The sequence below is a fragment of the Engraulis encrasicolus genome, chromosome 19, assembly GCF_034702125.1.
Source record: "Engraulis encrasicolus isolate BLACKSEA-1 chromosome 19, IST_EnEncr_1.0, whole genome shotgun sequence".
In the NCBI taxonomy this organism is placed as follows: domain Eukaryota; kingdom Metazoa; phylum Chordata; class Actinopteri; order Clupeiformes; family Engraulidae; genus Engraulis; species Engraulis encrasicolus.
Genome location: NC_085875.1, coordinates 3,492,163 through 3,519,934, shown reverse-complemented (window position 1 = coordinate 3,519,934; position 27,772 = coordinate 3,492,163). Strand labels below are relative to the sequence as shown.

At 43.2% G+C, this 27,772-nt stretch overlaps 1 protein-coding gene across 1 annotated transcript; it reads left to right on the top strand.

Annotated features, from left to right (window-relative positions):
• LOC134434822 (TOG array regulator of axonemal microtubules protein 1) lies at positions 1–27,767 on the top strand. Its single transcript, XM_063183440.1, has 24 exons — positions 1–2,122; positions 8,717–8,780; positions 9,317–9,430; positions 10,676–10,807; positions 11,958–12,101; positions 12,275–12,501; positions 13,099–13,179; positions 13,405–13,634; positions 16,603–16,685; positions 16,795–16,962; positions 17,251–17,328; positions 18,907–19,085; positions 19,378–19,549; positions 20,366–20,581; positions 21,118–21,241; positions 22,163–22,268; positions 22,460–22,695; positions 22,987–23,145; positions 24,169–24,295; positions 24,593–24,702; positions 25,583–25,766; positions 25,943–26,162; positions 26,731–26,817; positions 27,271–27,767. The coding sequence occupies exons 1-24, from the start codon at positions 1,061–1,063 to the stop codon at positions 27,531–27,533; spliced, it is 4,566 nt and encodes a 1,521-aa protein (XP_063039510.1). The 5' UTR covers positions 1–1,060; the 3' UTR covers positions 27,534–27,767.
• Positions 27,768–27,772: the final 5 nt, after the last annotated feature.

The window sequence follows — 27,772 nt, the reverse complement described above, 5'->3', positions numbered from 1 at the left end:
GCCATTTTGCTGCCTTGCAGAGCCATAGATGGGAAACACAGCAAACTCAATGCAGTAAACACCTGAGAAACACACCACCAAGCGGATAACGGTTTTGAGCTCGATGGCACATCATGCAGCGCTCAACTCTTGATTTATAACGGGATGGAACTGGACACTTTATTTTGCCCAAGACGTCTCCTGATTGAAAACCGCATCGCATCACTGGATATGGGGTTTGAATTGCCAAAGTTAGCGGCTAATGGGGTCGCTAGCTAAATAGTACCGTTAACCTTACTTTATGCGATTGTCAGTTCAAGCCAACAGCTGAAAGATTCCGTCTAAGCATTAGGAAACATTAATGTGTGAATTTGCTACGTTGTTTACACAGCAGCATGTCCACAGTCTTGATTAACGTGTCAGAAGCTGCAATGCAGAAGTTGGAGTGCTAGCCTGGTCCTGGCAAAGAACTGTGTTCTGTCAGTTAGCTTAAGTTATAGCAGGGATGTTTTTGGGGTAATGTCACATACCTCTATGCCTATTGAAAAGCGAGGGTTTTTTTTGCAAGGCATTTGTTGAAAACAATAGTTTTGTAAACACGCTCATCTAAAGAACAACGTAGCTAGCTTCTGTGAGTGAATACTGCAGCAAAATTAAAATTAATATTCCATTCGTATAGGAGATGTGCATATGAACTGGCTATTCAATTAATATCAGTCAAATATCTTTAGCCACTTAGTTTCAACCAACGAAAGTTTATGCTTTTGGCTTTGCTTCCTACTGACAGTCAGGTTTACAGCCTGTCACTAAGCGGTCGAAACTAAGTGCCTTTTGTCGTTCAAAGAAAAATGGGTCGAGATTTCACCAAAATATTACACTAAGGACGATTGGCACTGTGGTGCCAGATAGGAGGACCAAGTGGTGCACCTTTGCCGAGATGTCCTACACAATAAAGTTTGAAGCCATTCCCCCACCTGTTGCTGATATGAGCTAGGTGCATCTCAGTGATCAAGATGGATGTGAACATTGAGATGTGCACCAATTGTCAGCAAAATCTTATTTGGTCCTTTCATCCTAAATTATGACTGGGCTACCGTCATACTCATCCATAATGATTTATGGATTAGTACCCCAGGAGTTGCACGATCAGCTCTTGGACCATAACAACTACCAGAAGCGCACAAGTGGGGTGGAGGAGCTCAAAAACATTCTGTTCGGGCTGGATCTGAAGACAATTCCACCTGACAGCATAGTTGAATTTATTAGTTTTTTACGTAAACTGTTGGACGACAGCAACTTTAAGGTCTTGTATGGCACTTTACAGGTGATGAATCTTCTCATTCAGAAACTAGACTACAATACAGAGAAATATTGCAAACAGATTGTTTACGTCGGCCTGAAAGCCCTAGGAGACACCCGAGCGGTCACTAGGAATGAGTACATGAATGTTTTCCATCAGCTGATGAAAACTGTAGGCCCCCAGAAAGTCCTGGACCTTGTGATCGGTCACCTCAGGCATAAGAACTCCAGGGTCAGGGAAGATGTCCTCAACATCATCACCGCAGCTATGCTCACCCACCCCAGGAAAGACTTCAACATCCCCAGCCTTTGTTTTGAAGTGGCCCCGTATCTGGCAGATGTGAAGAGGAAAGTCAGACACGCAGCCCTGGAGCTCTTTGTCGTCTTTGACCACTGTCTAGACGCGGGTAAGAAGCAACCCCTCCTGAAGGCCATCGACCAGGTGGAACTCACGGCGGATGTGGAGGGCCTCATGGCAGCTGTACAGGCTAGAAAAGCCAGACACATGCTTCCCCGGCTATCCACTGAGGGCATGATCGAGTACGCCCTGGTCATACCCAAACCTGGACAGAGACGCTCCTCTCAGTTTGGGTCGGGGGCAGACGTGGACTGGGTGCTCAACGGCGGCAGGAGCACCAGCGCCCGGAGTCAACGCACTGAGCCAGACGTGGAGCGGCTGTGTGGCTACGGTAGCCTTGGCTCGCTCACGGATGAATTCCCGCTCCAAAGGAGGATTGTAAGCGCAGGGAAGGGGAAGAACAAGCTGCCATGGGAAAGGACCAGTCTGCCCAGTGCACCAGACCCACAGCCCTCTAGTCCTTCCGGCGCGAAGCCATTTAGCCAGGTATGGTGTCTCATTACATTACCTTACATTACATTACACTTAGCTGATGCTTTTTGTCCAACACGACTTACAGGTATTTTAGGTACAGGGTATTGGTTACAGACCCTGGAGCAATGTGGGGTCAGGTGCCTTGTTCAAGGGCACCTCAAGCATGGATGAAAGTGCTGGTAGGGTTGGGATTCGAACATGCAACCCTCTGATCTGAAGACCATAGCTCTAATCATTGAGCCATGGCTGCCCCAAGGCCCCCATGGCTCATAATCTGTTATGCTGTCTTCTTTTAGTCTGTGTGATTGCAATGCACAGTTTTAAACCCCACAGTCTGAATTTGTAGGACAAAGGAAGGTAGTCCAATTGCATATCAGAGGTACCTGGGCCTGCCCATGCTTCCTGTGTGGCTGCACAAAATCCCCCAAAATTGACCATGACCAAGTCAGTCTGGCAAAGATGGGTATGCCTTATGTTTCAATTATTTTCAATGACGTGCTACTTTAATGACTCACAGATTCAACAATAGTGTTTAAAGAGCAGCATTGATGCATAACTCTTCCATGTGAGCCGCCATTGTTGTTATCTGGAATAACTGACCCCTTTCAGTTATCTTTTTCCTCTTCCACTACATTTAACCTATTTCATTATAATACGATTGATGAATTCATTAAAATGATTAATAATCGTGATTTCAATTTCAAACTAGAAGCACCCAGAGAGGGCAAGCCTCCGCCAAGGCCATGATCCGGATCACCACCAAAATTTAATCATTTGTGACTGTTAGAAGTTAGAAACTGGAATGTCAAAATTTGCCCTATCCTGCAATGGTGAAGAATCTTTAAAAAAAAAAAAATCCTGTGTCCAGAATGATCATCCTGATCACCACCAAAATTTGGGGATTTTTTCCTTTTGCCATTTCCACGAACTCAACAACATTTCATCAAAATCCATTCATAACTTTTTCAGTTATGTAGACAGACAGACAAACAAACAGACAAACAAATCAAAGTGACCGAAAACATTATACCACCTTGGCGGAGGTAATAAATGTGATTATAATTTTTTCCCATTTTTTTGTGCAGCCCTAATTTGATGCACACGGAACCTTCTAGTTTGCCCTTGGAGAAGTCTGAAATTGGCACAGGTTGGCCAGACAAGAAGCTCAAAGGAACTATGTTGTTGCGATGTAAAGGGTCTTATTTTTAAAAACAAATTACAGATGTCCCTATGATTAGGATACAGTATAGTTTTCACTGTAATAATAGAGGAACAATGCATGGTGTACAGCCCACCCAATTGTACCCAATTTTTATCAAAGGGGGGCAAAAGACTCTTTTTATGGTTTCTGATTGTCCTTAGAGGCTATTAGACACAGTACACCATTCACTTCAAATCTCGTATCTGAATGGGTTTTCTCTTGATTTTCCGAGGCCCCACTCCTAGACTTTCATCTCACTGATTAAAGAGCTCTATGGAAAGATTTTCCTTCTGTGTAATATATTTTTTCAAGCGCATGGTCTTACTACGCAAATGTACAAAATGTCTTCTCAAAGGTGCGTTGTAACTTACCATTTTGAGAATCTAGACGTCGACTTGATGGATAGGTAACAATTCCTCAAGCTAGAAATAATACATATGATCTCCTGTTTCTTTTTATTGATGTTAAACAAGACTATGGCAGGAGTATGCCAAATTATGTCATTGTCTGTTTTATTGGGAATTTCTCCTCTTTTTGAATAAGCTCATTTGGTGTTTTTATCGTGTTGCCACATTGACATTTCCACCATTACACACTCTGTTTTCTCTCAAAATACAATTGCAATCAATTAGACTTGGTCACCAAAACACATCCAAGTAAGTTTTAAGAGTTTTGCCAAATTTGAGCCCTTTTCTACTACAGAAAATCAAAGGAACACAAACAATTGGCGTCCCCTCAATTTTTCGACCGTTATACAGTGCCAGTGCAGGTCAGTTGCTAGTTCTGGCTGTTATTCTTTATTTTATATACTATCTTTGGAATTCTTGCACACGTCTTTAGGCCAGGTGCATAGGAGTGGAACCACTGGGTCACCAACGTTAAGACAAAAAAGGCTCCCATACCACCTTCATCCAATTGAATTGCTTGAAGAAGGTCATTAGACCGAAACGTCGCGAATACGAAATACGAATAGTGTGCGGGAGCCTTTTTTGTCTTAACTGTCATGGTTTGAAAGATGAACAGACAGAAGAGGAACATTGAAAGCTAGTGCCTGGTGTGCGTGGCAGGCAGCTTTTAATCCATCAGCTTGCCTGTACCATGACTCACCTCAATCATTAGGGTGGACAAAGGTCCGTGACATGGTTTTGTAAGGGCATTCTCTGTGACATCACTGTGTGTGTGTGTGTGTGTGTGTGTGTGTGTGTGTGTCCGTGTGTGTCCGTGTGTGTGTGTGTGTGTGTGTGTGTGTGTGTGTGTGTGTGTGTGTGTGTGTGTGCGCGCGCCCGTGTGTGTGTGTGTGTGTGCGCCCGTGTGCGCCTGTGTGTGTGCGCGCCCGTGTGCGCCTGTGTGTGTGTGTGCCCGTGTGTGTGTGCGCGCCCGTGTGTGTGTGAGTGTGTGTGTGTGCGCCCGTGTGTGTGTGTGTGTGTGTGTGTGCGCGTGCGTGTGTGTGTGTACGCTTGTGTTTGCGTGTGTGTATGTGTGTGTGCACGCGTGTCTTGTTCTGTTGAGTCTTTCGTTGCTGGTCCAACTTGCTTCATTTTCACCAATCAGGTCAGGTGTTTTAGCACTACTGTAGAAGCTTGTCTGTTTGTTTATAAGCACATGTCTTGGAGTTTCCTCGAATAACATCATTACAGGAAGTTACAGGCAGCGGTGTCAATTTGACAGAGAGAATGCAAAGAGGTTAACTGGAAAGGTGTAGAGCAGGGGTGGGGAACCTTTTTCATTTGAGTGGCCACTTCAAATTCATCCGAGGGCCGTTAAAGTCCTCCGAGGGCTGCACTGTGAACACAAAACAGGATTTCCCCCTGCACTTAAGGCCTATAATGAAGGCAGCTACCTAAAACAGACCCCGCCTTCTCTGGGTCCCCTGAATATGACTTAATTGTATTTCAAATTAATTTTCTAAGATTCCTTTACGAAATATGTCCAATTTCATGTGAAGCTGCAACATTAAAACAATATCGTGGGCCGAATAAAATAGCCTCAAGGGCCGCAAATTGCCCTCGAGACATACAGTAGGTTCCCCACCCCTGGTGTAAAGGTACACACTAGGGATGTTAACCGGTAACCGGTTAACCGATAGTCGACGCGGATCAACTTTAACCGGTTAAAATTTTCTGTCACCGGTTAACCGGTTGTAATAATAAGCTTAATAATAATTTCCTCCCAAAAAACGATCATTTTGAGGTTTTAGTGCGATAATTCAGCATTTTCCATCTGGCAACAGTGGCTGGACATGGCAGGTCCTGTCTGCGCAGCAAAAAAAGGCTTATGTGAAAAATAAAATTTTTAAAAATCAGGCACGCGAATGTTGTATAATTTAAGATTACCGGTTAACCGGTTAACCACAGGTTAATGAGTCTCAGTAGCCGGTTAAGAGTTTTTTCAATTTTCACCATCCCTAGTACACACTGCACAATATGGTCGGTCATAAAAGTAGGACTATGTAGATTAGGCTCCCCTGTACACTGTGAAGTGAAGTTCTGAAGTACGATGGGTGATTTAGGAATCAAACACTGACCCAAGAGTAGGGATGCCGATGCACTGATGTGAACATTTTGACAGATACCGATATCCGATATTAATATTGCAGTTTTGGCCGATAACCGATAAATTGAGATGATAACATTTAATACAGACTGAAAATCATGCAGACTGAATAAAATCAGGGTGTATGCAGGGTTTTAAAAAGTATTAAAAGGTGATATGAATGAATTCAAAATTCAAAATTTAATGGCCTTAAAAGTAGTAAATTTGCTCAAAAGGTATTATTTTTTGAAAAACGAGGTATTATTTTTTTTAGTTGTACCATTTTGACAAAAAAGATGGGTTGATTCTGTATCTGAGGGCAGTATGAGGGCAGTCATGGGCACGCGGTTAGGGCGTCAAGTTGCCAACCTGCCAGGTTGGTGGGGGGTGTAATTAACCAGTGCTCTCCCCCATCCTCCTCCATGACTGAGGTACCCTGAGCATGGTACCGTCCCGCCACACTGCTCCCTTTTGGGCGTCTTTTTGCAAAAAATGAAAGTATAATGAAATGTTAAGGAGGTAGAAATGACAAATGATGTTTTGTTAGTCGCATCGGAGTGTCGTGATGGTTGTAAAAAAAAAAAGGTAGTGAAAAGGGGTATTAAATGGTAGTAAATTTGACTTCAAGACTGGTGTATATACCCTGGAAAATGAATCATGCAAAAAAAGTACATTTTTGAATGTGTTCTTTTATTCCCCAAAACAGATTTTGACTCCATAAATGTTTTAACTCCATGAAGCTTTTTTTTCAAATAAGAGAGAGAAGCATGTACTGGTGCAAGTTAAACTGAACCCCGTGAGAGTTAATATTAAAAAGAAAATAAATACATTCAGGATGAACATCAGTGTTAATATCGTCCCAGTTCTACCCATCGGACCGATGCCCGATATGTTGAGAAATGTCGAATATCGGCCGATACGATGTTGTGCATCCCTACCCGAGAGACATTAGGGCTACTTTTTAATTATTTTCCTTTCTGCTGTCTCTTGTACATTGGAATGGTTGGCTTCAGCCCTGAAATAGCCAGTGTCAGGGGGGCTGTACCGTTAGAGAGAGATAATCAAATGTGTGCGGTCCGTCGGGTCCCCTCACCAAAGAATTACTTACTGGATGTATTGGGTGGCATGGTGCCCAGATTGCAACTACGGTCTCCAGGGAAGGCCTCTCCTGTCAGGGTGAAGAGCAGGCCCATCAGATAACCTGGGTGTCAGGTTTCAGCCTCCCACAGTGCTGGTGCTGCTGCTGCTGCTGCTGCTGGTGTGAGGGCTGTCAGGGTGGGTAAAGCTGGGGCGAGGGGATCCAGTTCATCTTACAGTATATCACGAAAGTGAATACACCCCTCACAGTTCTGCAGATTTTTGAGTATATCTTTTCATAGGAAAACATTACAGAAATTTCACTTTGACACAACGATTAGTGACCTTTTAACAACATATTTAACCGCTTACATTTTTTTTGCTCAAAAATCTGCAGAACTATGAGGGGTGTATTCACTTTTGTGATATACTGTACATCCTCTTTAGATCTGCACTGTAGCACACCAGGGAAGCCAGGCAAGGTTGAGGTTTATGTTTGTTAATGAAGTTGCCTAGTAGGCTGGCCTATTGTTTTTCTTTGTGCATCATTGCCCTAGTATCCACTTTCTGATGTGGCACTAAATAGGCCATATACTTTTCCCCACATTTCATTCCGTGTGAAATCAGACACTTTTAGGACAACTGGTAGCTTACAGATTTTACCTAAATTTTGCTTGAACCAGAGCCATGTAAATCAGGGGTGCATTTCTCGGAAGGTACTTTGTTGGTTGCATTGCAATTTCCCATTGGCAGCTACCCAAGTTGCTAACTGCTAACAAATACGCTTCGAGAAATGCTCCCCAGAGTTGTGACACTTGCTTCAGTGTAGATAGAAACAGTGCCCAGAAGCATCTTTCTTTCCACAGGACCACTACGTAACATACCAAAATTATGGAGAAACACACTAAATGTCTGGGTAATTACCAACTAGTAGTGCACTAGCAATGGGTTTATTTATGACTGATTCATTTACATTAGCTGATAGTATGTAAGTCTGTGAACTGTGAACTATTTTTTAGCATAATGGCTATAATAATGGCTATAAACTACCTACCTATAAACTACCTTGCTGCTGCACAGAAGCAATTCTCTGTTGCTTCAATCACGTCGCTGCCTGTGTATTCGCTCAGTAATAGCGCAGGAAGTGAACACCATGAGCAGCCCTGTGGGCCTTTATAACGTATAGAATAAAATGGAACAGGGCGGTCAATGGGATAAGCTTGACTCTCCAGAGCTGCATTTGCACAAATCTGGCACCAATATTAAGGGAGAAACAGACTTATAAAGTCCTAAATTAGGTGGGTGGTATACCATGCATTCATCCTCTATTATCACACAGTTCAATCTTGTCAGGGCCTAGAAGTGATTATGAGACCATTAGCTGTTGTGAGTGAGCAAGTTGTCATGGCGAATGGGTATTTAGGCAAATTAGGAATTATATTGTACCTAAGTTCAATGTGTCATAAGACGATTATGCAATACAAATGTGAACTCTGAAGCCAGTTGGTATTTGAAATTGATAGGGGAGGGAAAAGGACACGTTAGTGAATGGGTTGACGAAAAACTAATTTTGATCATGAACACGAGGCTTAACCGCACAAGGCCTTCTAGTGGCATGGCAACACGGCAGATGCAGGGTGATATGGCAACATGGCAGATGCAGGGTGATATGGCAACACGGCAGATGCAGGGTGATATGGCAACACGGCAGATGCAGGGTGATATGGCACTTGGTGGAAGCTGTTTCAAGGAAGCCACTCCTCTTTTCATATCTCCTTTTCATGTGAATCTTGTAGATCAGCAGCAGTGACGACATGCTGTCATCTTACTCGCCACTCCGGGGAACAGTCTTGAGTTTTGGTGAGTATGTCTCCCACTGTTTTTTTTTTTTTTGCAGCTCAACGGCTGGGCATGGCAGGCATCTCCGTCCCATGTCTAGATAAAAAAGAGAGCCCAATGAATTATGCCTCCTTTCCCTTGGTGTCCTTTGAAATCGCATTTATTTTCCATCTCAAGCCAGATGTCATCTTTTGACCAGTGAAAGATTGTGGTTAGACCAACAAGTATAATCAGAGATGGCAACTAACTGGGTAGGAAGTTTCCAAGTGGTTGCATGGAGTGATTAACCACTGAACTCGTCCCTGAATAATGATACCGTCCCATCACACTGCTAGCCTGATTGTAATGACTTCAAATCTCTTCAAATTTTGTCGCAGAACCGAAAGTGTTGCGTCACTGCGAGGGCGGAGCCTGGGTACCACACTGCTCTCTTCGGGACCATTGTGTTGTGTGCGCTATGTGCTGTGTCACAATGAAAATGGTGACATTTCCAACTGGACTTTCACTCACTTCAAATGATGTGCGCTGGGGGCCTTTGTTTTTTTTTGTGTGTTTAGGGTCGGTGGAGTTGCCTCTGTCTTCAGATAGACTGGAGCGCGTGGGACGGCTGCGGAGGAGTGGGAGTCTGGATTCAGACCCTGGCATATTCAAGTCTAATGACGCTGAGAGAGGTGAGGAAGGAAGGATCTCATCACATACTGTACCACTTCTCAAAGAGGCTTTTATTTTGTAACGAAGGGTTTTACCAGAGAGAGTAGAGAGAGAGAGGTTCCATTGGCCCATTGTTTCCTGGTTTTATTATTGGGGGGGAAATCCCCCTTTAGGCAGACCTAGGCAGACCTGAGGACTGTTCTATTCAATGCTAGGAGCATTATGACACGCCCCTTTAGGCAGACCGGAACCTGGTCTCATTAGGTGCCCATAGAAACCTATTATGTTGGCATATCTCTATACTTAAAGAATCTCTGGTTTTACGGTATGTCATTCACATGTTAGAATTGGTAAAGCGGAAGTTTTGTGATCCAGGCGCTGTTTCTTACAGGTAATATGGGTCATTGCCCAGTAAAATGAAGTGTAAACGCATGTTTTCACGTTATATGATTTTACTGTGGTGGTGATGATGACACTGCATGATAGTGAAAGTCAAATCAAATAGGAATAACACCTTCATTTTAGTTAGATGTATGGTGTATTTGGGGGTGCTGTGGCACAGTGCACTAACACACCCATACCATATGTGGACAGTTTTGAGTCAGGACTTGGTCATTTCCCAACCCTATCCCATCTCTCTCTTATTCATTTAATTCTTCACTATCTTGGCATAATAAAGGCATAGTCATGTTGGAAGAGGAAGAGACATGCTTCAAACTGTTCTCACAGCGTTGGGAGCATGGAATTCTCCAAAATGTTTAGCGTCCCTTCCTCTTCCAGCATGACTTTGCACTAATGCACGAAGCAAGGTCCATAAAGACATGGTTGACAGGGTGTGTTATGGATGAACTTGACTGGCCTCCACATAGTCCTGAACTGAACCCAATAGAACACCTTTGGGATTAATTAGAGCGGAGACTGAGAGCCAGACCTTCTCGATCAACATCAGTCTGTGACCTCACCAATAAGCTTTTGGAAGAATGGTAAAAAAACCTATAAACACTCTCCTCAACCTTGTGGACAGCCTTCCCAGATGAGCTGAAGTTGTAATAGCGGCTAAAGGTGCGCCGACATCATATTGAACCCTATGGGTTAGGAATGGGATGGCACTTAAATTCACATGTGAGTCAAGGCAGGTTAGCGGATACTTTTGTCAATATAGTGTATATTACAGCTGTGAGGTATTTTGTACAGTAGATGGTGTGTGGGTTTTGATATTTATGTATTTTATATTCTATGTATTTTATGAAAATGTCTATTTTCAGTGTTCCCCAAACCAGGCTGTCTCCTGTCTGGAAACCCCAGTGTGGAGAGAACCTTCTCCCTGCCCTCTAACGCCTCAATCTCCACAGTTGGAACATTCCTGCTGCCTTCCTACCCCCTTGCGTCCTTGCCAGGTGAGCCAATGAAGGAGATTTCTATTTGTTGTGGGGGTGGGATTGCGAGTAGCACTTCAGCCAAAGGGCCCCAGCGTGTACTTCGGTGTAACTGTTACGAGAGTCAAATAAACTTAAACTCCTCAACATGGTCTACCGTCTGATAATTTAGGAAATAAGAACAGTTTCTACTTCACCAACAATGCGCGCACAGTCGGTGATGACGTGACGTAGGTTTCGAAAATGGTCTATTTCAGTGGTGCTCAAACTGTGGTACGCGTACTGCCCTACAATATCAGAACGCAGTATCTTGAAAATGGTCGAAAATGGGTTTAGACCGGAAATTGGCTTTAAAATACCTTCTTTTTCTTGTGTTAAAATTTTTTGGCCCAACTTGGTCCCGTTTCGGAAAAAAACGCAAAAAACTGATTATACTGCGCTTTTTGGTTTTAGGTTACGTCGTACTAGCCAAGAACGCAGTATAATGCGAATTATACTGCACTTCTCCATTGACACCGTGGTTTTGGTGTAGACAGTAATACCACAACAGAGCGCAGTATAATGATTTTTCAGCTAAAAAGTAATGAGAATGTTGTTTTTTTTGCTTTTTTCTTGTGTGCATAAATTTTCACCATAAAAAAGTATTATATGGAAGTGTCATCACCACTTAACCTCCAACACAGTCGCGTGGACAGAAAGGAAACTTTAAAGCCTTTTTTCTCAGTTTGGCATTTTGAATTATACTGCGTTCTGAAATTGTAGGGCAGTGTACCACTGGTGGTACTTGAGACATCTCTGGTGGTGGTGGTACTTGGAAGAATTCATTTTTTTGTGCATTGATTTGAAGGCTGATCAAGTTGTTGCAGTTGAAAATGTCTCTTTGGCCTCACATTTTGTAATAAGGAACTGTATGTATTTGAAAACATGATGCAGAATAATACCAGGCAAGCAAGAAATTTAAAAACAAACTTGCACTGAATGTGACCGTAGCTGTTGATGCCGTTATGAACCTCTCCTGTATTGACTGGCAAAAGTGAATATGGAAGGCCTTTGCTGCGATATTCTAATGTTGGTTGTCAAGGTGGTACTCAGTGTGGTACTTCACACAATAAGTTTGAGAAACACTGGTCTATTTGACTTCTCATCTCTATTGGCCTTGCCTCCTTGTCAGGTGGTGTCCTGACACCCACTCTGTCTCGTCGGCGAAGAGCTGACTCCTCCGTCTCCCTCTCCCTCTCCATGTCCAACACCTGGCCCAACAAGAGGGAGGGCACCCCTCAGCAGCGAGACACTAGCCCCTGGAGAGACACTGCTGGTAGGAACACAAAGGGCCCCAAAGCCAGATGCATTGGTCCTATCCCAGCTGTGCAAGAACACATTACATTACATTACATTACATTATATTACATTACACTTAGCTGATGTTTTTTTATCTGCCTATCTCTCTCTCTCTCTCTCTCTCTCTGCCTCTCTCTCTGTGGATGACAGGTGAGGTGTTCTCCAGCAGGTGTTCCCCGTTACCTCTGCGTGCCTCTCTGGTCAGCTCCTCGTCCACCTCCTCCTTTCGCCAGGCTCTGAGCAGCTCTAGACCCATCTCCTCTGTCTCTCCCGTCTTTCCTGTCTCTCCCATCACCCCGCTGATGGCCCGGCCTGACCGCAGCGCTCCCTCCAACAGCCAAAGAACCAGCAGATTCGAGCCGCATCTCCCGACGCAGGTCAGGTGGAGCTGAAGAATTGGACATTCTGGATTAGCATGTTTCTTGTTAAAGGTGCACTGTAAGATTGTGGCCAGAATAGGTATTGCAACTATGCTTATCATTGAACGTGTGCTGCCTATTGCCAAATTTGATATTTTCATGTATATTTACTAAGTAAGAATCTAGTAATTACTAGTATGACCAAAGTACAGTAAGTTTTTCAGCTAAAAATGTCTATTTCTGGAGGTTCAAAAAAAGCGGACCATGGAGAGGATCCCCGTTTTCATGTATGAAAAGTGCAATTTTCTCAGTCATATTGAATACTTAGAAATGATGGTGGTGGAAAGTATTTGTTAAAAAGATAACAGTTGTGAATGGGCAGCATGGATTCTGGAAATTAACTACCGGTACTACAAATATTACACAGTGCACCTTTACCTTTATATTGCTCTGGCCCACAAGTAAAATGCAGTTTTTGTTTAAAGAAGACCTTTTGAATATGTATTTATTTAATTGTTTGTGTAATTTACATTTATACCCGTTTTGGGCGTGAAATAGCCATTGCTGCTTATTTGGCAGTAAACTAAACAAGCCACCTTACTACCTAACCAGCAGCAGGTGGAGCGAAGCCTCCATCTTAATCTGTCCAACCTAAGGCTGCATGACCAGGAGGAAGAGCCCCTGAACCGCGAAGAGGTGAGCAGGCCTGCTGCCGTTTCCTCACTGCTTTTGGGCGTGCTATTTGTTTACTGAGCATGGAAGTGCATAGACAGATAATAATGGCAGAAAATAATGTCATACTCTGACTGGGATGTTTTACATTCTAAGTTGTATTTCTTATTCTTTTTTTTAAATTGTTTTTCTTTCTTTCTTGCTTTCCTTCTTTATTTCTTGCTTTCTTTCTTTCTTTCTTTCTTTTAGATGATGAATTCTTTGCGCTCGCTGCGCAACAGTGCGGCGAAGAAGAGGGCCAAAGTCAGCCAGAGTGGATCGGAACCGGACCCCGACAGTCCGGACTCCGCTGTACGCCTAGAGGCAGCATCGGACTCGCCCTCCCACACACCCCCTTCCATCACCTCGCCGCTCAGTGAGAGCGGCCTGTCCAGTCTCTACTCACCCCCAACACCCACCGGCAACGGCACGCAGACCAGGTTAGCCAAATGACTACCACTGCCACAGTCAGTTGCCAGTCCGTGCCCTCCTAGTGAAGCAACACCTTCAGCATTGCTACTAGTCAGGTGAAGAGCAATGTAAGTACTCTCTGAGCTCCGGAAAAATCGGGAACTCCTCCCACTTTGTTGGGAAGCAAAAAACCATTAGCAAACCAAGCGAGACGGGTCAACTTTTTAAATTTTAATTGTTATGGTCTTGGTCAGACCAAGTCTCTAAGAGATTTGAAAGTCGATGATAATCAGGCTAACTGTCAGTGGATTTACTATAAATTTACATGTTTTCGTTTTCATTTTTACATCCGATATACAGTCCCAGGAAAAAGTTTGTACACCCTTTGAAATGTCTTACATTTCTGTCAAAATTGATCATAAAACATGGTCTGATCTTCCCGGAAATCTCAAGAAGGAACAATCAGAGTCTGCTTTAATTAATTCCACCCAAACATTTACATGTTATCATATTTTTATTGGTCATAAGGCCATAACATTCATAGGAGAGCAGGGCATAAGTAAGTACACCCTTGCATTAAGTAGGTTTTAACCCTCAGTTAGTTGCAATATCATCAACCAGACTTGTCCTGTAGTTGCAGATCAGATTAACAAAACAATCTGTTTGTATCTGGTCTCCCTCTTCTTTAGAGAACTGCCTCTCGTCAGCAAAGGTTTGTGGGATGTCTGGAGTGCATAGCTTTCTTGACTTCATGCCATATAATCTCAATTCAATTGAGATTATATGGCATGAAGTCAAGAAAGCTATGCACTCCAGACATCCCACAAACCTTGCTGACGAGAGGCAGTTCTCTAAAGAAGAGGAGACAAGATACATCCAGATTGTTTTGTTAATCTGATCTGCAACTACAGAAAACATCTGGTTGAGGCTATTGCGACTAACTTAGGGATAAAACCTATTGAATGCAAGGGTGTACTTACTTATGCCTTGCTGTCCTGTGAATTTTTACATCTTATGGCCAATGAAAATATGAAAAAATGTTTGGCTGAATTAGTTAAAGCAGACTCTGGCTGTTCCTTCTTGTGGTTTGCGAGAAGATCAGACTATGTTTTATGACCAATTTTGACAGAAAGGTAAGACATTTCAAAGGGTGTACAAACTTTTTCCTGGGACTGTATGGAAACATCTCTTTGCACCCTTGTTCACTTTTGCCAAAGTCCCTTATGTCAACTTTCACTTGCTCTGCACTGAGAATGAAAAGGCAGCAGTCTTGTATTGTAGGTGTTAATATGTTAATAGCTTTTGATAGCATTTCACTATGTATTGATGTTCAAAAACGTATTTAAGCTATTTATTTATTTATTTGAGGTCGTTGGTTTTGTGAATGTCATATGAATATGTTCTATCTGTAATGGCCATGATCTAGCCATATCTGCTGAACTGGCAATACATAAAAACAATCAATCAATTATGTCAACTGCTGCCATGCAACAGTAGATACAGGTCCATACAAAAGGACTGAAAAACACAACAGGCAACAGCCATTACTACACTATGTGTATGTATGTGATATGTGTGGATGGGTGTGAGATTTGAGGTTTGTATGCACTTGGGTGTGTGGTTGGGGTATGTGGAAGTGTGAGTGTGTGAGGTTTTTGAATATTTTTCTAAGCACTTTTCTCTTCTTACAGTCATGGCCAAAAGTATTGGCACCCCTTCAATTCCGATAGAAAATACTCAATTTATTCCAGAAAATGGTTGCAATCACAAAATTCTTTGCTATTAATATCTTCATTTGTTTTTCTTGCAATGAAAAAACACAAAAGAGAATGAAAAAAAGTCAAATGAATGATCATTTTACACAAAACTCCAAAAATGGGCCGGACAAAAGTATTGACACCCTCAGCCTAATACTTGGTAGCACAACCTTTAGACAAAATATCTGCGAACAGCCACTTGCGGTAACCATCAATGAGCTTCCTACAACACTCTGCTGGAATTTTAGACCATCCTTCTTGAGTTTTGCAGGGTGCTTTCTCCAAACCGCCACTGTGAGACCCCTCCACAGGTTTTCTATGGGATTAGGGGGCGGACTCCTACATTATGCAGCAAAATTTGTTGATAACCTTCAGACTTCATAATTCCATGCACATGGTCAAGCAGTCCAGTGCCAGAGGCAGCAAAGCAACCTCAAAACATCAGGGAACCTCTGCCATGTTTGACTGTACAGACTGTATTCTTTTCTTTGAATCCCATAGAAAACCTGTGGAGGGGTCTCACAGTGGCGGTTTGGAGAAAGCACCCTTCAAATCTCAAGAAGGATGGTCTAAAATTCCAACAGAGTGTTGTAGGAAGCTCATTGATGGTTACCGCAAGTGGCTGTTCGCAGATATTTTGTCTAAAGGTTGTGCTACCAAGTATTAGGCTGAGGGTGCCAATACTTTTGTCCGGCCCATTTTTGGAGTTTTGTGTTAAATGATCATTCATTTGACTTTTTTTCATTCTCTTTTGTGTTGTTTCATTACAAGAAAAACAAATGAAGATATTAATAACAAAGAATTTGTGATTGCAACTATATTCTGGAAGAAATTGAGTATTTTCTAACAGAATTGAAGGGGTGCCAATACTTTTGGCCATGACTGTAAGTATTTATTATACTCTTAATTATTCATATTGCTTCACCAGAGAAGTACCGCTCAATTTCGTTCTACTTGTTAAAATGACAACGAAAGAGATATTGTATTTATGTAGTGAAAGGCAGGACCTGCAATCTATCAGGACACGGTGCAATAAAATCTCTTCTTTTTTTGGCCGTAACCCTGTGAAGTTCAGGCTGAGTACAGTCATTTTTTTGTGTGTCATCATAGTTTAAGATGGGATTTTCAAGTAAGGATGTTTCTGTAAAATGGCAGCTGATTTTTAACAAGTCAGTAGCACTGATATTCCACAATATTCTTTAAAAGACTATGTTGTAATGTGCTGTATGTTTGTTTGCAGCCCTGGGAACTCTCTCGTGAAGACTTGCCACGTGTCCTTGACTAAACACAGAACTGCAATTTCCACGGAACGTTCTTTCCAAGGTATAATATGCTTTTTCCCCTGCTGTTTACAATCTCCTTCTGACGTCTCTATGGCCCGTCTACTATCATCATTTGTGTTTTCCTCTGTGTACCTGTCCTGGTGCCTTAGGTGTATCACCGAAAAATAAAAACCCCTTAGAGGTGAGCCTGACTGGCCATCGGGTGGCCCATCACAACGGGCCATCGGAATCTGAAGAGGACTGTAGTGGGGAGATGTCCCCAGTCATTCCCAGACCCAATGGCCGTGAACCAGTCCGAGCCCTCGGGCTTGGGAAAGGTGAGGGCATCAACCACCTGAAATCAAATGAGTGTCAGATGTATTGTCATTTTATGGTGGTGTTAAGTATCTGTATTTGGGAGCATCCATTACTGGGCAGCATGAATTCTGGAAGGAAACTAGTAAAACGTTACAGAGTGCACCTTTAAACGGTGTCTTTAAAAAGTGAGGGTGAGGGTTTCTGGAGCATCCAGATGTGGAAAAAGATGCGGAGGATATCTCCCTTTTCTCTGAGGGTGAGGGTTTGTTTGGTGGTTCAGCGTGTCTATGTATCTCTTTCCTCTCTAGCCTCTCAGATGCTCAGCAGCAACAACAGCAGTAGGGCCTCTCCCGCAGGTGACATGTCTGAAGGTGTGATCGGCAAAGGTCAGTACTTGGTCGCGGTCTCACATGTCACTGGGTTATTCATGCCACCTCTCATAAGCAGCATACAGCCATATAGATGCCCACAGAAGAGGTTCCCTTGACATTGCAGCTTGTTGTGTGATACAGAGAACCGTAAGCCTCTGCAGTGTCCACGGAGTGACCAGACAACGATTGTTTTTCACATTCAAGAGGAGCGCATTCAATATAAAATTATTATAAACCAGCAGTTTTTAGCCTTCATTTTACAATGTGATCTAGCTGGTATTCTTTTCTAGTGTAACTTTGTCTTTGTTATGCCTCCGAGGATGATTGCAAGGAAAAAATACTTCATATAAAATATTTTGTCGTATCCACTGACTCTCAATTGCCCTTGTGTAAAAGGCATCGAAATAGGCATCGACACTTTAACGTATTCTGATTTTATATATATATACATCTTTTTAGGGGCTTTTTTGCCTTCATTTACAGGAAAGCAGAGATGTTTGACAGGAAGTGAGTGGGGAGAGAGAGATGGGGCAGGGTTGGGACATGACCCCGGCCGGACTTGAACGCGGGTCCCCATGGGCATGCAAGCCTAAATGTGGGGGGGCTTAGCACGTGCTCCACAGCGCATATTCTGTTTTGATCGTCACCATATAAAAGTAGCCTTAGAGCAGAGGTACTCAATTGAAAGTCTTTATAAATTCCTCCCAATAAAGGGTCAATTGAAAGTGAAAGAAAGCCCATTGGGAAACTCCAACTCCCATTGTCATTGTGACACAGCACAGCACTCCACAGCACACAAGTGAACACTGCACACTGCACACAACGAAATTGCATTTATGCCTCACCCGTGCAAGGGGGCAGCCCTCAGTGGCGCCCCATGGGGAGCAGTGCGGTGGGACGGTACCATGCTCAGGGTACCTCAGTCATGGAGGAGGATGGGGGAGAGCACTGGTTGATTACTCCCCCCACCAACCTGGCGGGTCGGTAGTCGAACCGGCAACCTCTGGGATGCAAGTCTGACGCCCTAACCGCTCACCCATGAATCCCCCCGGGGGAGGGGCATGACATGCTAAGTCCTAGCGTCTAGGGTGAGATTTCAAAATAAGAGCAGACAGCGCAATTTTCAGAACTATTTGTGGGCCAGAGATCGATTCCCCGCGGGCCACAAAAGGCCCACAGGCCGCTTTTTGAGTATTGGGGCCTTAGAGCATGTGTTGTGAGTGTGAGCATGGTGGTGACAAGACCTGGGGAGTAAAATCACAACCACTCCACATGTTATGCTTCTCTTCATAGTCATGGTATAGTATAGTATGCAGTGGTGTAGTCTACTTTTTTGTGGTGGGTATACTGTACATTGGAGCATTGAAGTGGGTATACTGTATATATTTGTGCCATTCTAAATAATGGATCAATGCATTTTAAGTGGGTATACTTAAATTCCTGAAATTTCGAGGTGGGGGATACTGCGTATACCTGCATTCTACGTAGACTACACCACTGATAGTATGGTATACTTTATAATTTAATCAAAGTAATGTGGCTCTTTCACAGGAACATAAACACTCTAAAAAAAAGGTCTCCTACTCTTCATAGGTGTTTTCGGCTCAGATCATCTATCCAGTTGTCCAAATGTGCCTTTCTCGTCATCTGAGCTGGGCGACTCACCTGCAACGCTGGTCTGCAGTCCTCCAGAGGGTGTGTATGGAAGAGCCGTGCCTGGCAGCCAACATCACATAGAGACCAACATGGACGCACATGCAGAGGATGCTGCTGTGAGTGGACTTTCAAATGGGTTAAATTATCCACACTGATGACCACACACTATTTTTATGCTCAGCCCTTTGGGTAAACTGTCTCATAAAGCTTGTGTGTATATAATATGACCATATACAGTATGTAGTTTCATTGTTAGAGTTTGTTTTATGACATTGTCTGGATAGTCTAGATTTGAAAACCTACAAAGTTATAAGCCCCATAACTTTCTAGATTTAAAGTATATTCCTCTGTGTGACTGAAACCATTAGAATTTAAGAATATGTTTTGCTTGTGTGCGGATTTGTGCAGGAGAAAGTGAAACTATCCAAACTGACAAGGGACAAAATGCGGCAGCACTGTCTGGAGCAGCAGGGTAGTCCTCATCCTCCTTCAGGCGAGCGGCACAGAGGGGAGAGAGTGAGACAGCGGGCAAGAAACATGATGACGGACAGCAGTACCGATGAGTCTGGAAACATGCAGGGTCAGTACCATATACTGTCATGACATTACGTTTTGGGTATGTACTTTTTTTTTTTTTTTTAAACCTATTTTGACCTGAAAACAGCTGCTGAAAAGGCCCATGTAACATGTATACAGAAAAAAAACAGGGAAAAGATGAACAGATTTGTCAACACTTCCATTTATTCGTCTCTTAAAGTGATACTGTCCCTTTTTAAAAAAAATAAGCTTATTTTACACCTCCCCTTGAGTTAAATGAAATGGTTTTACCGTTCTTCTGTATTTTCCACCGTTCTATCGGTATGGCAATGCAAATTTTACCTCCAAGCTAGCAGTTAACATTGAGTCCTATGATACCAGCTGGCGGCTAACTGCTCTCATAGAACTCAATGTTAACTGCTAGCTTGGAGGTAAAATTTGCACTGCCATACCCAGGGAACGGTAAAACCCTATTATTTAACTCCAAGAGAGGTGTAAAATAAGCTTATTTCCAAAAATGGGACAGTATCACTTTAAGCACATAGAGAGATGACATCATTTTTTTTTCTTTTAAAGATAGCTTAGGCTTTCTTTTGTACGGCATCTACAGGTGAGGGTGAAAGTTTACTATTGTCACACAGATGCGTCTCCCGGTCAAAAGGGGTTAAACTTTTTTTTCTTTTTCTTTTCTTTTTTTTTTTACAAACCTCAAATCATACAAAACAAAATAATTGATGTATTACATTATTGTATTACCAAGTCATTTACTTCTTAAATGCATGTTAAAATGTAATATGTACAGTAGGTGTTATTGAATGAAGTCATGTGACTCAAAAAATGTTTCTTTTGGCTCCGGCAGACCTGCAACTGAATGGCAACACGGTTATGTCCACCAAGTCAAACTCGGCCCTGCATGACGCTTACTCCAGCCCAGCCAGTCCTCAAGGCTCCCTGAGCCCGCCCCACCACCCCAGCCCTCCCACGGCACCTCCCACCTCCTCCAGGAGCACGCTGCCTCGCATGAGGAGGGCACCAAGCCTCTCTCGGGCACGGCCCTCTTTCTCCCAAAGCACAGGTGAGTGGAGAGGTCTGTTGAAAAGAGAAGACGGAATAAGACAACAAACGGCACAGAAATATGATCATTTCAATTTAGCAGAGTTGTCAAAAGTAAAAGTTAAGAAAAAAGGAACACAGATTCCTTCCAACGACCTACTTATTTGTCTTACAATCAGCTAACTGTGCTGGTTGGATCAAATTTGCGGTGGATTCTATGGGTGTAGGTTTGTTAGGTCATTGAATTCCATTTGGATGGCAAGCACGGCCAGAGAAAACCAAATCTACAATTTCTGAATTCATCACCTAATAATAAGTTACCTACGAAAATGGCTAGTGAGACTTTTCGTAACCCCTACTCGCCAAAACTGATTCCTACTCGCAATGGGCAGGTAGGCAGGTGTTAATGTCAAGCACTGATGGGAAGTATTGTTAAGCCTAATGTTACAGAGATAGATACATACAGTAGATGCAACACAGCAATGAAATAGAGTCCAAATGGTAAGAGCTGGTAAGAAGCTGTTCCTCAGCTTCACAGTTTTTTTCTCTTTCCTCCAGATGAGTTGGCCCCTGGCAGCCCAAAGCAGAAGAGTGACCCCCAGGAGCAGGCAGAGCTGCGGCCCTTCTCCAAGCCTGATCTGGCTCTCACCCAGAGCTTCAAGCTTCTCAACTCAGATGACTGGTGGGTGCACAATGCATACTGTAGCTGAGCCTCTAGGTAGCTCAGTCTGACTTAAGGGTTCCGCATACTTAACATGCGTAATTTGGCGCATTTGGCGTGAGAATCATTAAAATGTGACAGACCATTCATAGTCAAAAGCGCCATTTACAGACGTTTGCTTGCGTTTTCGGAAGTGTGCCCTCTGCTGTTCATGAGAGAAACTGCAGAAATTGGCGGCAGAATCAGATGCAGCGGTTGTAGAGATCTAAAATAGAAAGCCAAACACGGCTGCTGTAGGGCTACTGAACGTCTGACGTATGACTTATCACAATAAAACATAGATTTTTGTTGTAGCCTACATTGCCAGATCATTCCAAGACCATGTGAGAGCATTGTTCTAGCTGCAGAATTTATAAATAGATCGCCAAACACAATGTGCTTTGCTGAACAAAGTAGCCTAAACAATTGTTTCACTGAACAACATTTAAGGGAGAAGACAAAATAACTCTAAGACATTTTATTATCCTCAAAATGATGCAGGGTCCCCTTCTGTAGTCCAGTAGCGGTATAGCCTATATCTCTTCGCAACTCCTGCTTTGTCTGCCTACCTGCATGGTCGCTGGTGGCGCACGCCAAGTTACAAAAAATGTGGGGTGCACGACCTCGCGCCGCGGCAGCTTGCAGAGGGGCATGTGACGTCATTTTGAACGCACGCCATCGTCGCCAGGGAGGTATGAATGAGGTTAGCGCCAGTTACGTTAACTGTGAATCCACCTTTAAAGCGATACTGTGCCATTTTTTGGAAATAAGATCATATTACACCTCTCCTTTATTTAAATAGTTGAGTTTTACGTTGTAAAGTATCAAAAGTATGTATGTGTCAGTCATTAGTTCATAATTGTTTAATAATGTGTTGTTGATGGTATTTGTTGATGTTTACAGGGAGAAGAAGATTGAAGGATTGACGTTCCTGCGCTGTCTTGCCCAATATCACACAGACCTGCTCTCTAGCAAGCTTCATGACGTCTGCCTAGCCCTCGTTCAGGAGGTCAGTGAGTGAGAAAAAAAAAAATCAATCAATCAATCAATCAACATTACTTACTTAGCACATTATCATACATAAATGCCATTTAAAACAAGGGAAACGATTCTTTATCAGAGCCAAATTGGTTCACTTGCGCATTTCGACAAACCAGTCTATGTGTCTCATCTGTTGTTTGCTTGGCCTTTGTCCTCCAGGTGCGGAACCTGCGTTCGGGCGTGTCGCGTGTGGCAGTGGTGACGCTCGGGGAGCTGTTTGTGAATCTCCAGAGGACCATGGACCAGGAGCTGGATGTGGTGGCCCGGGCGCTGCTCCACAAAGCGTCTGAATCCAACGCTTTTATTCGACAGGACGTGGATGCGGCGCTGGACAGCATGGTACAGCACTGCACTGCCACGCGGAGCATGAGCGCTCTGCTGACGGGCGGACTCGGGTAATTACCACTTGCTGCCCTGTCGTCGTATGATATGTGTATTGGCTTTTATTGTCATCTGATTTAAATGTTGTTTTCTTTAGCAGTGAAACAAGGTTGTAAAGTATGCATGTGTGTGTGCGGGTGTGTGTGTGTGTGTGTGTGTGTGTGTGTGTGTGTGTGTGTGTGTGTGTGTGTGTGTGTGTGTGTGTGTGTGTGTGTGTGTGTGTGTGTGTGTGTGTCTGTGTGTGTGTGTGTGTGTCTGTGTGTGTGTGTGTGTGTGTGTGTGTGTGTGTGTGTATGTCTACACAGTCACTTAAATTCAGTGGTGAGGAAATGCACGGCGCAGCACATGACGACCCTGGTGGAGAAGATGGGAGCCGGCCGTGTCCTGTCTGGTGGCAAAGACCTGACCGACCGCATCCTGCCTGCAATCACTAAACTGGCACAGGACTCCTCACAGGAAGCCAGGTGAAGATTCCCGGCATTCTCAGGGGGCGTTTATACAAGGACGATTAAAAAATATTTAAATATTTTATCAGAAGTGCCTTTCGTTTACATGGCAACCCTGCCATCGGGGCTTGATGGCGCAAAAAAAGACTTTTCCAGAGTGGGGAGTTTTGAAGACGAACCGAGTTGCATCTCCGTCTAAACGGCAAAAAAAGCCAAATCATGTTCACGCCCCATATACCTTCACATCACACTTCTCCAGATTTGTGTGTCTTCAGGCCCTGACGGCAAGATTGCTGTGGAAATGAAAGACACTTCAGCTAAAATCTTTTGTCATATCTACTCGCAATCGTCCTCTTGTAAAAGGCACTGAAAAATTGAAGACAAGGCACTACTTTTGCATCTTCTGTTCTGATCATCACCAGTTAAACGTATCCTAAGGATAGCTCAACTAAACGTTCTGCGAACAGGTGGCTTAAATCAGGATGGAGCCTTGGCAGGAATTTGCTTCATTCGCTCTTGGCGGGATATTGACTTGTTTGATTTAGTAAAGAACTGCTCTGACTTGAGGACCTCGGACCATTCCAATTGGTTCTTGACAAATAGCGTCATAGGTCATTACCACAAAGTTATCTGACGTTCAAACGAAATTGAATTTGCATGTCGCCCAATTCGCCAACTTTCCACTGTGATATAATGACTTCTGTTGCTCTGGTAGCTTTGGTTTCCCCTGGGCTGGACGTACGGTAACAGTGAAAGTATACTAGTTACAAGTTAAAATGGCACCAGCAAGGTTTTATGTATTGGAATTTATGTACAGAGAAAAATCTCTGATTTCATATTTTTTGAAGACCTTGATGGATGGTTTAAGTCCATCATTGAAGCAGGACATCATACTTTGAGGAATTCTTGGTATTGTTTGAAATGTTTCTATTCAAACCAAGGAGGTCTACAACAGAGTAGAACGTACCTTATCCCCTTACTTACTGTATCATTGATTCAAACTCTATGAGTATCTTGACTCCATAAATGATCTTTTTGCAGGTACTATGGACGGCGGATGTTGCTGTTTCTGTCCTCCCACCGGGACTTTGACAAAATGCTGGAGAAGTACATCCCCACCAAAGACCAGGCCGCTGTCAGGGACACAGTCTTCACGCTGAAAACCAAGGTGCCGTATTGTTGCACTCATGACAGTCGGCACACTTTTGATAGAGCATAGCTCTATGTGTAGTAGGTTTTCGGACAGCCTCCACACTCACTATTCACTGCGATGATATCGAATTTTGGCAGTCTAGGGGGTAGGGGTGTGACGAGATCTTGTGTTCTTCTTGTGATCTTGGTAATAGTTTATTTCTCAAAATATTGGCGAAAGCCTGCTGTTAATGAAATGTAAGGTGATAAACCTGCAGTGTGTGTGTGTGTGTGTGTGTGTGTGTGTGTGTGTGTGTGTGTGTGTTTTCAACAGGGGCTTGGGGAGATGCCCCAAGACACTCCTTCAGCTCGCGGACGGCGCTCCCTCCCAGGAAGTGGCACGGTCAGAGCCTCGTCTTTGACCAGAGATCCTCTGTCAAACAGGTATACTACAGTAGGTGTTGTTGGTTTAGTCTGTAGAGCCATTTGGTTTAAGTGCTGTGCCCTTTCGTATAACCACTGATGTAGTAGTTCCTGTTCACAGCTGGTCAACAATGGAAACATGTGAACATTTCTCCAGGAACTGGAAGCAGTTTCCTGGAATAGCTGTAACTGCTTTGGATAATAGTGTCAGCAAAGAGTAATGTGATGTAGCGACAACTGAGAAGCAAAGCAATGTCTGTGCACTCTGACAGGTGGCTCATGCCTTCACTTTTTTCTCTAAGCCCTGTTAAGTGGTCTGCACTAGAGGTGCCGGTATGCTTGCTGCGAGCTGTAAATTACGCGCATCACCGCGAGCAACCGACAGCACATGCTTGTGTCAAAAGCAGTTGACCAAGACGCAAAATACTGGCGGTATCATCCAGGGGGCAGAGAGCACGCAACATTGGAATGCGGAAATTGGGAACACAGATGGCAAGGAAAACAACAAAACAAAAAGAGGGGCTCCCTGGGCAAGGAAAGAATACTGCTACTAGCCTCCTCCTGTATGTGCATGCTCCTTTTTCAAAGTGCATCAATGAAGTATGATCACAAATGTTTGAAATTTCGGACAAACTCAACGAGACGCTCTTAAAAGTTGCTGCCATTGTCGTTTTCATACCAAGCACACGCATGGAACTGCGCAGTCTATCTTACGATCACCCCAGCGAGTTTGAAGATATTGCACCTGACGCACGCATTTGGCTGCCGTGTCCAATGCGCGTGAAATTGACATTAAATACGCATGTTAACGCATTCATGAACGAATCGTGCATGCGCTCGCGTATCTTGCAGCAAGCAGACCGGCACCTTAATACCGTCTCATTTTGTCTTTTTTAAATAGCAAAGACTGTAGGCAACTCAGCAGCAAGGGCCAGGCCCACAGCATTGCGGATAAGACGGAGTACATCAAGATGATAACTGCCCTGCTCAACTCAAAGGACTTCCGTGAGCGCATCAAGGGCATCGATCAGCTCGTTGCAGACTGTGAATGCACCCCAAACCTGGTCATAGGAAGCATGTTCCAGGTAGCACCTTTTTATTCATCAAAACCTTCAGCAAAATGATACTGTGGTTTTAGCCTTGTATACTGTAACATTACACTGATTGGTATCTTATTGCGACCTACTGTATGTGTTTTGGTGTTAATAAATATGAAGTGGGTAAATGAGCTTGTTACTGAGGTCTTTTTGCTTTTGTTTAGGTGTTTGATGCCTACAAGGCCAGACTCCAAGAGTCCAACAGCAAAGTGAATCTGTACGCTCTGGAGGCCTTGCCCAGGGTCATCTGCTTGCTGAAGGACAACTTGGCTCAAGTGGTTTACATCCTGGTCCCCGCTGTCGTCGACAATCACCTCAACTCCAAAAACAGCGCCATCTACAGTGCTGCTATCAGTGCCATCAATGAGCTTATTCAAAACCTTGGTAAACATTCCATTCAGTGTTTTTTTTTTCACGAGGCGTGATAAAAAAAACAACAACATAATTTTCTCATGAATTATGTAATTAAACTAGGCATGGAGTTGCTTTGGTTCTGTTATGTCTGTTATAGGGATGCAAATTATCGATTAATTCAATAATCATTAGTTGATAGCCTTATCGATCGACTTACGATTAATTGATAAGCGGCTTTTTCCCCCCGAAATCTCAAAGTTTCTCGAAAAAAAAGTACTAAATCAAAACATTTTAATTAAACATTGAGATAAAATACCACATTTAAATTAATTGTATTTCAACTCTTTAAGCCAAATGTGATTTAAATATTCCCACTATTCACACCCCTTTTCACACACACTCTTCACATGCCCATTTCACCTGGGTCTCTTGTCAGTTGAATTGTCGATTAATTGCGATTAATGTTTTTTAATCGATTAACACATTGATCGATTAAAGTCGATTAATCGATTAATCGTTTGCATCCCTAGTCTGTTATACATAAAGCCTTTACTAGTGAGCTGAGCTGTCTTCCTTCCCTTTCTGTCGTCCATTGCAGATAACTCTCTTCTGCTTCAGCCGTTCTGCACTAAGGCCCAGTATCTCAGTGGGAAAGCTAAAGTTGATCTTATTGAGAAGGTTGCAGGTACAGTACATTTACCACAATACACTTCTGGCTTTTAAACATACAAAGAGTTAATTTGTCACATGCATAGAGCATAGAAAAGTTAGTAGAAAAGTTAAAAATACTATCAAAACCGTAATTTCACTATTTTATCTCAGACAGTGTGGTTATTGTGGTTGCACCCCGAGCCCCAACTGTGCAATGGTTGTACTGTATAAGTGCACTGAAACAATCAAGACATTTAACTTTTGTTTACAAAGATGTGAAACCCACCGAGTTAGAAAAAATGCAATTCGTTTTTGTTTGACTATTCGGTCCAATTCATTGAGAACCACTAGAACTTTTGTTTTATTGTTGTCGTGAATGGTCCTGTATAATAAATAAATAAATGATAGATTGATACATTGATACATTGATTGATTGATTGATTGATTGATTGATTGATTGATTGAATGATTGGCCTGTTTTTCTCAGAGTTGGTGAGGGAGCTGTACCCACGTAAGCCTCAGATGGTGGAGCTGAAGGTACTGCCTCTGCTATGGCACCTCCTCGGAACATCCGCCAACAACAGCGCTGTCCACGGACGAGGCAGCAGTGTTCGGGCGGCCACCGCCAAACTGTGCCAGGCCCTGTACGATCAAATGGGCCCTGCACTGGCCGAGTGTGCCACTTCGCAGCACCCCAGCATCCACAAGAGCCTCAACGAGCTCCTGAACAGCCTGAACGCACCACACTGAGCCCGTCTTAAGCAAACACGTGCTGGAGGTATCCACAGACTATTACCAAAACAAAAAAAAAACTTAGAGAGGAGGGAAAAGACATTCACAGAAACTCTGATGTTACTTGAAGGTAGAGATGTTTTGTTGAATTTCTCACAGTGCCTGCACTTTTTTCTTTCTTTGGTTTTCTGACCTATTAAAAATAACAGTTAACCCTCTTCCAAGAATAAACATGTTTTAAAAGATGGTAAATGTCT

What these genes read in the sequence shown, in the direction of transcription:
- LOC134434822 (XM_063183440.1), top strand. Translation starts at nt 1,061, where the DNA reads ATGACTGGGCTACCGTCATACTCATCCATAATGATTTATGGATTAGTA. An exon ending in GACTCCTCACAGGAAGCCAG is followed by an intron (nt 23,146 to 24,168) that starts GTGAAGATTCCC and finishes ATCTTTTTGCAG; the next exon opens with GTACTATGGACGGCGGATGT. An exon ending in TCTTATTGAGAAGGTTGCAG is followed by an intron (nt 26,818 to 27,270) that starts GTACAGTACATT and finishes TGTTTTTCTCAG; the next exon opens with AGTTGGTGAGGGAGCTGTAC.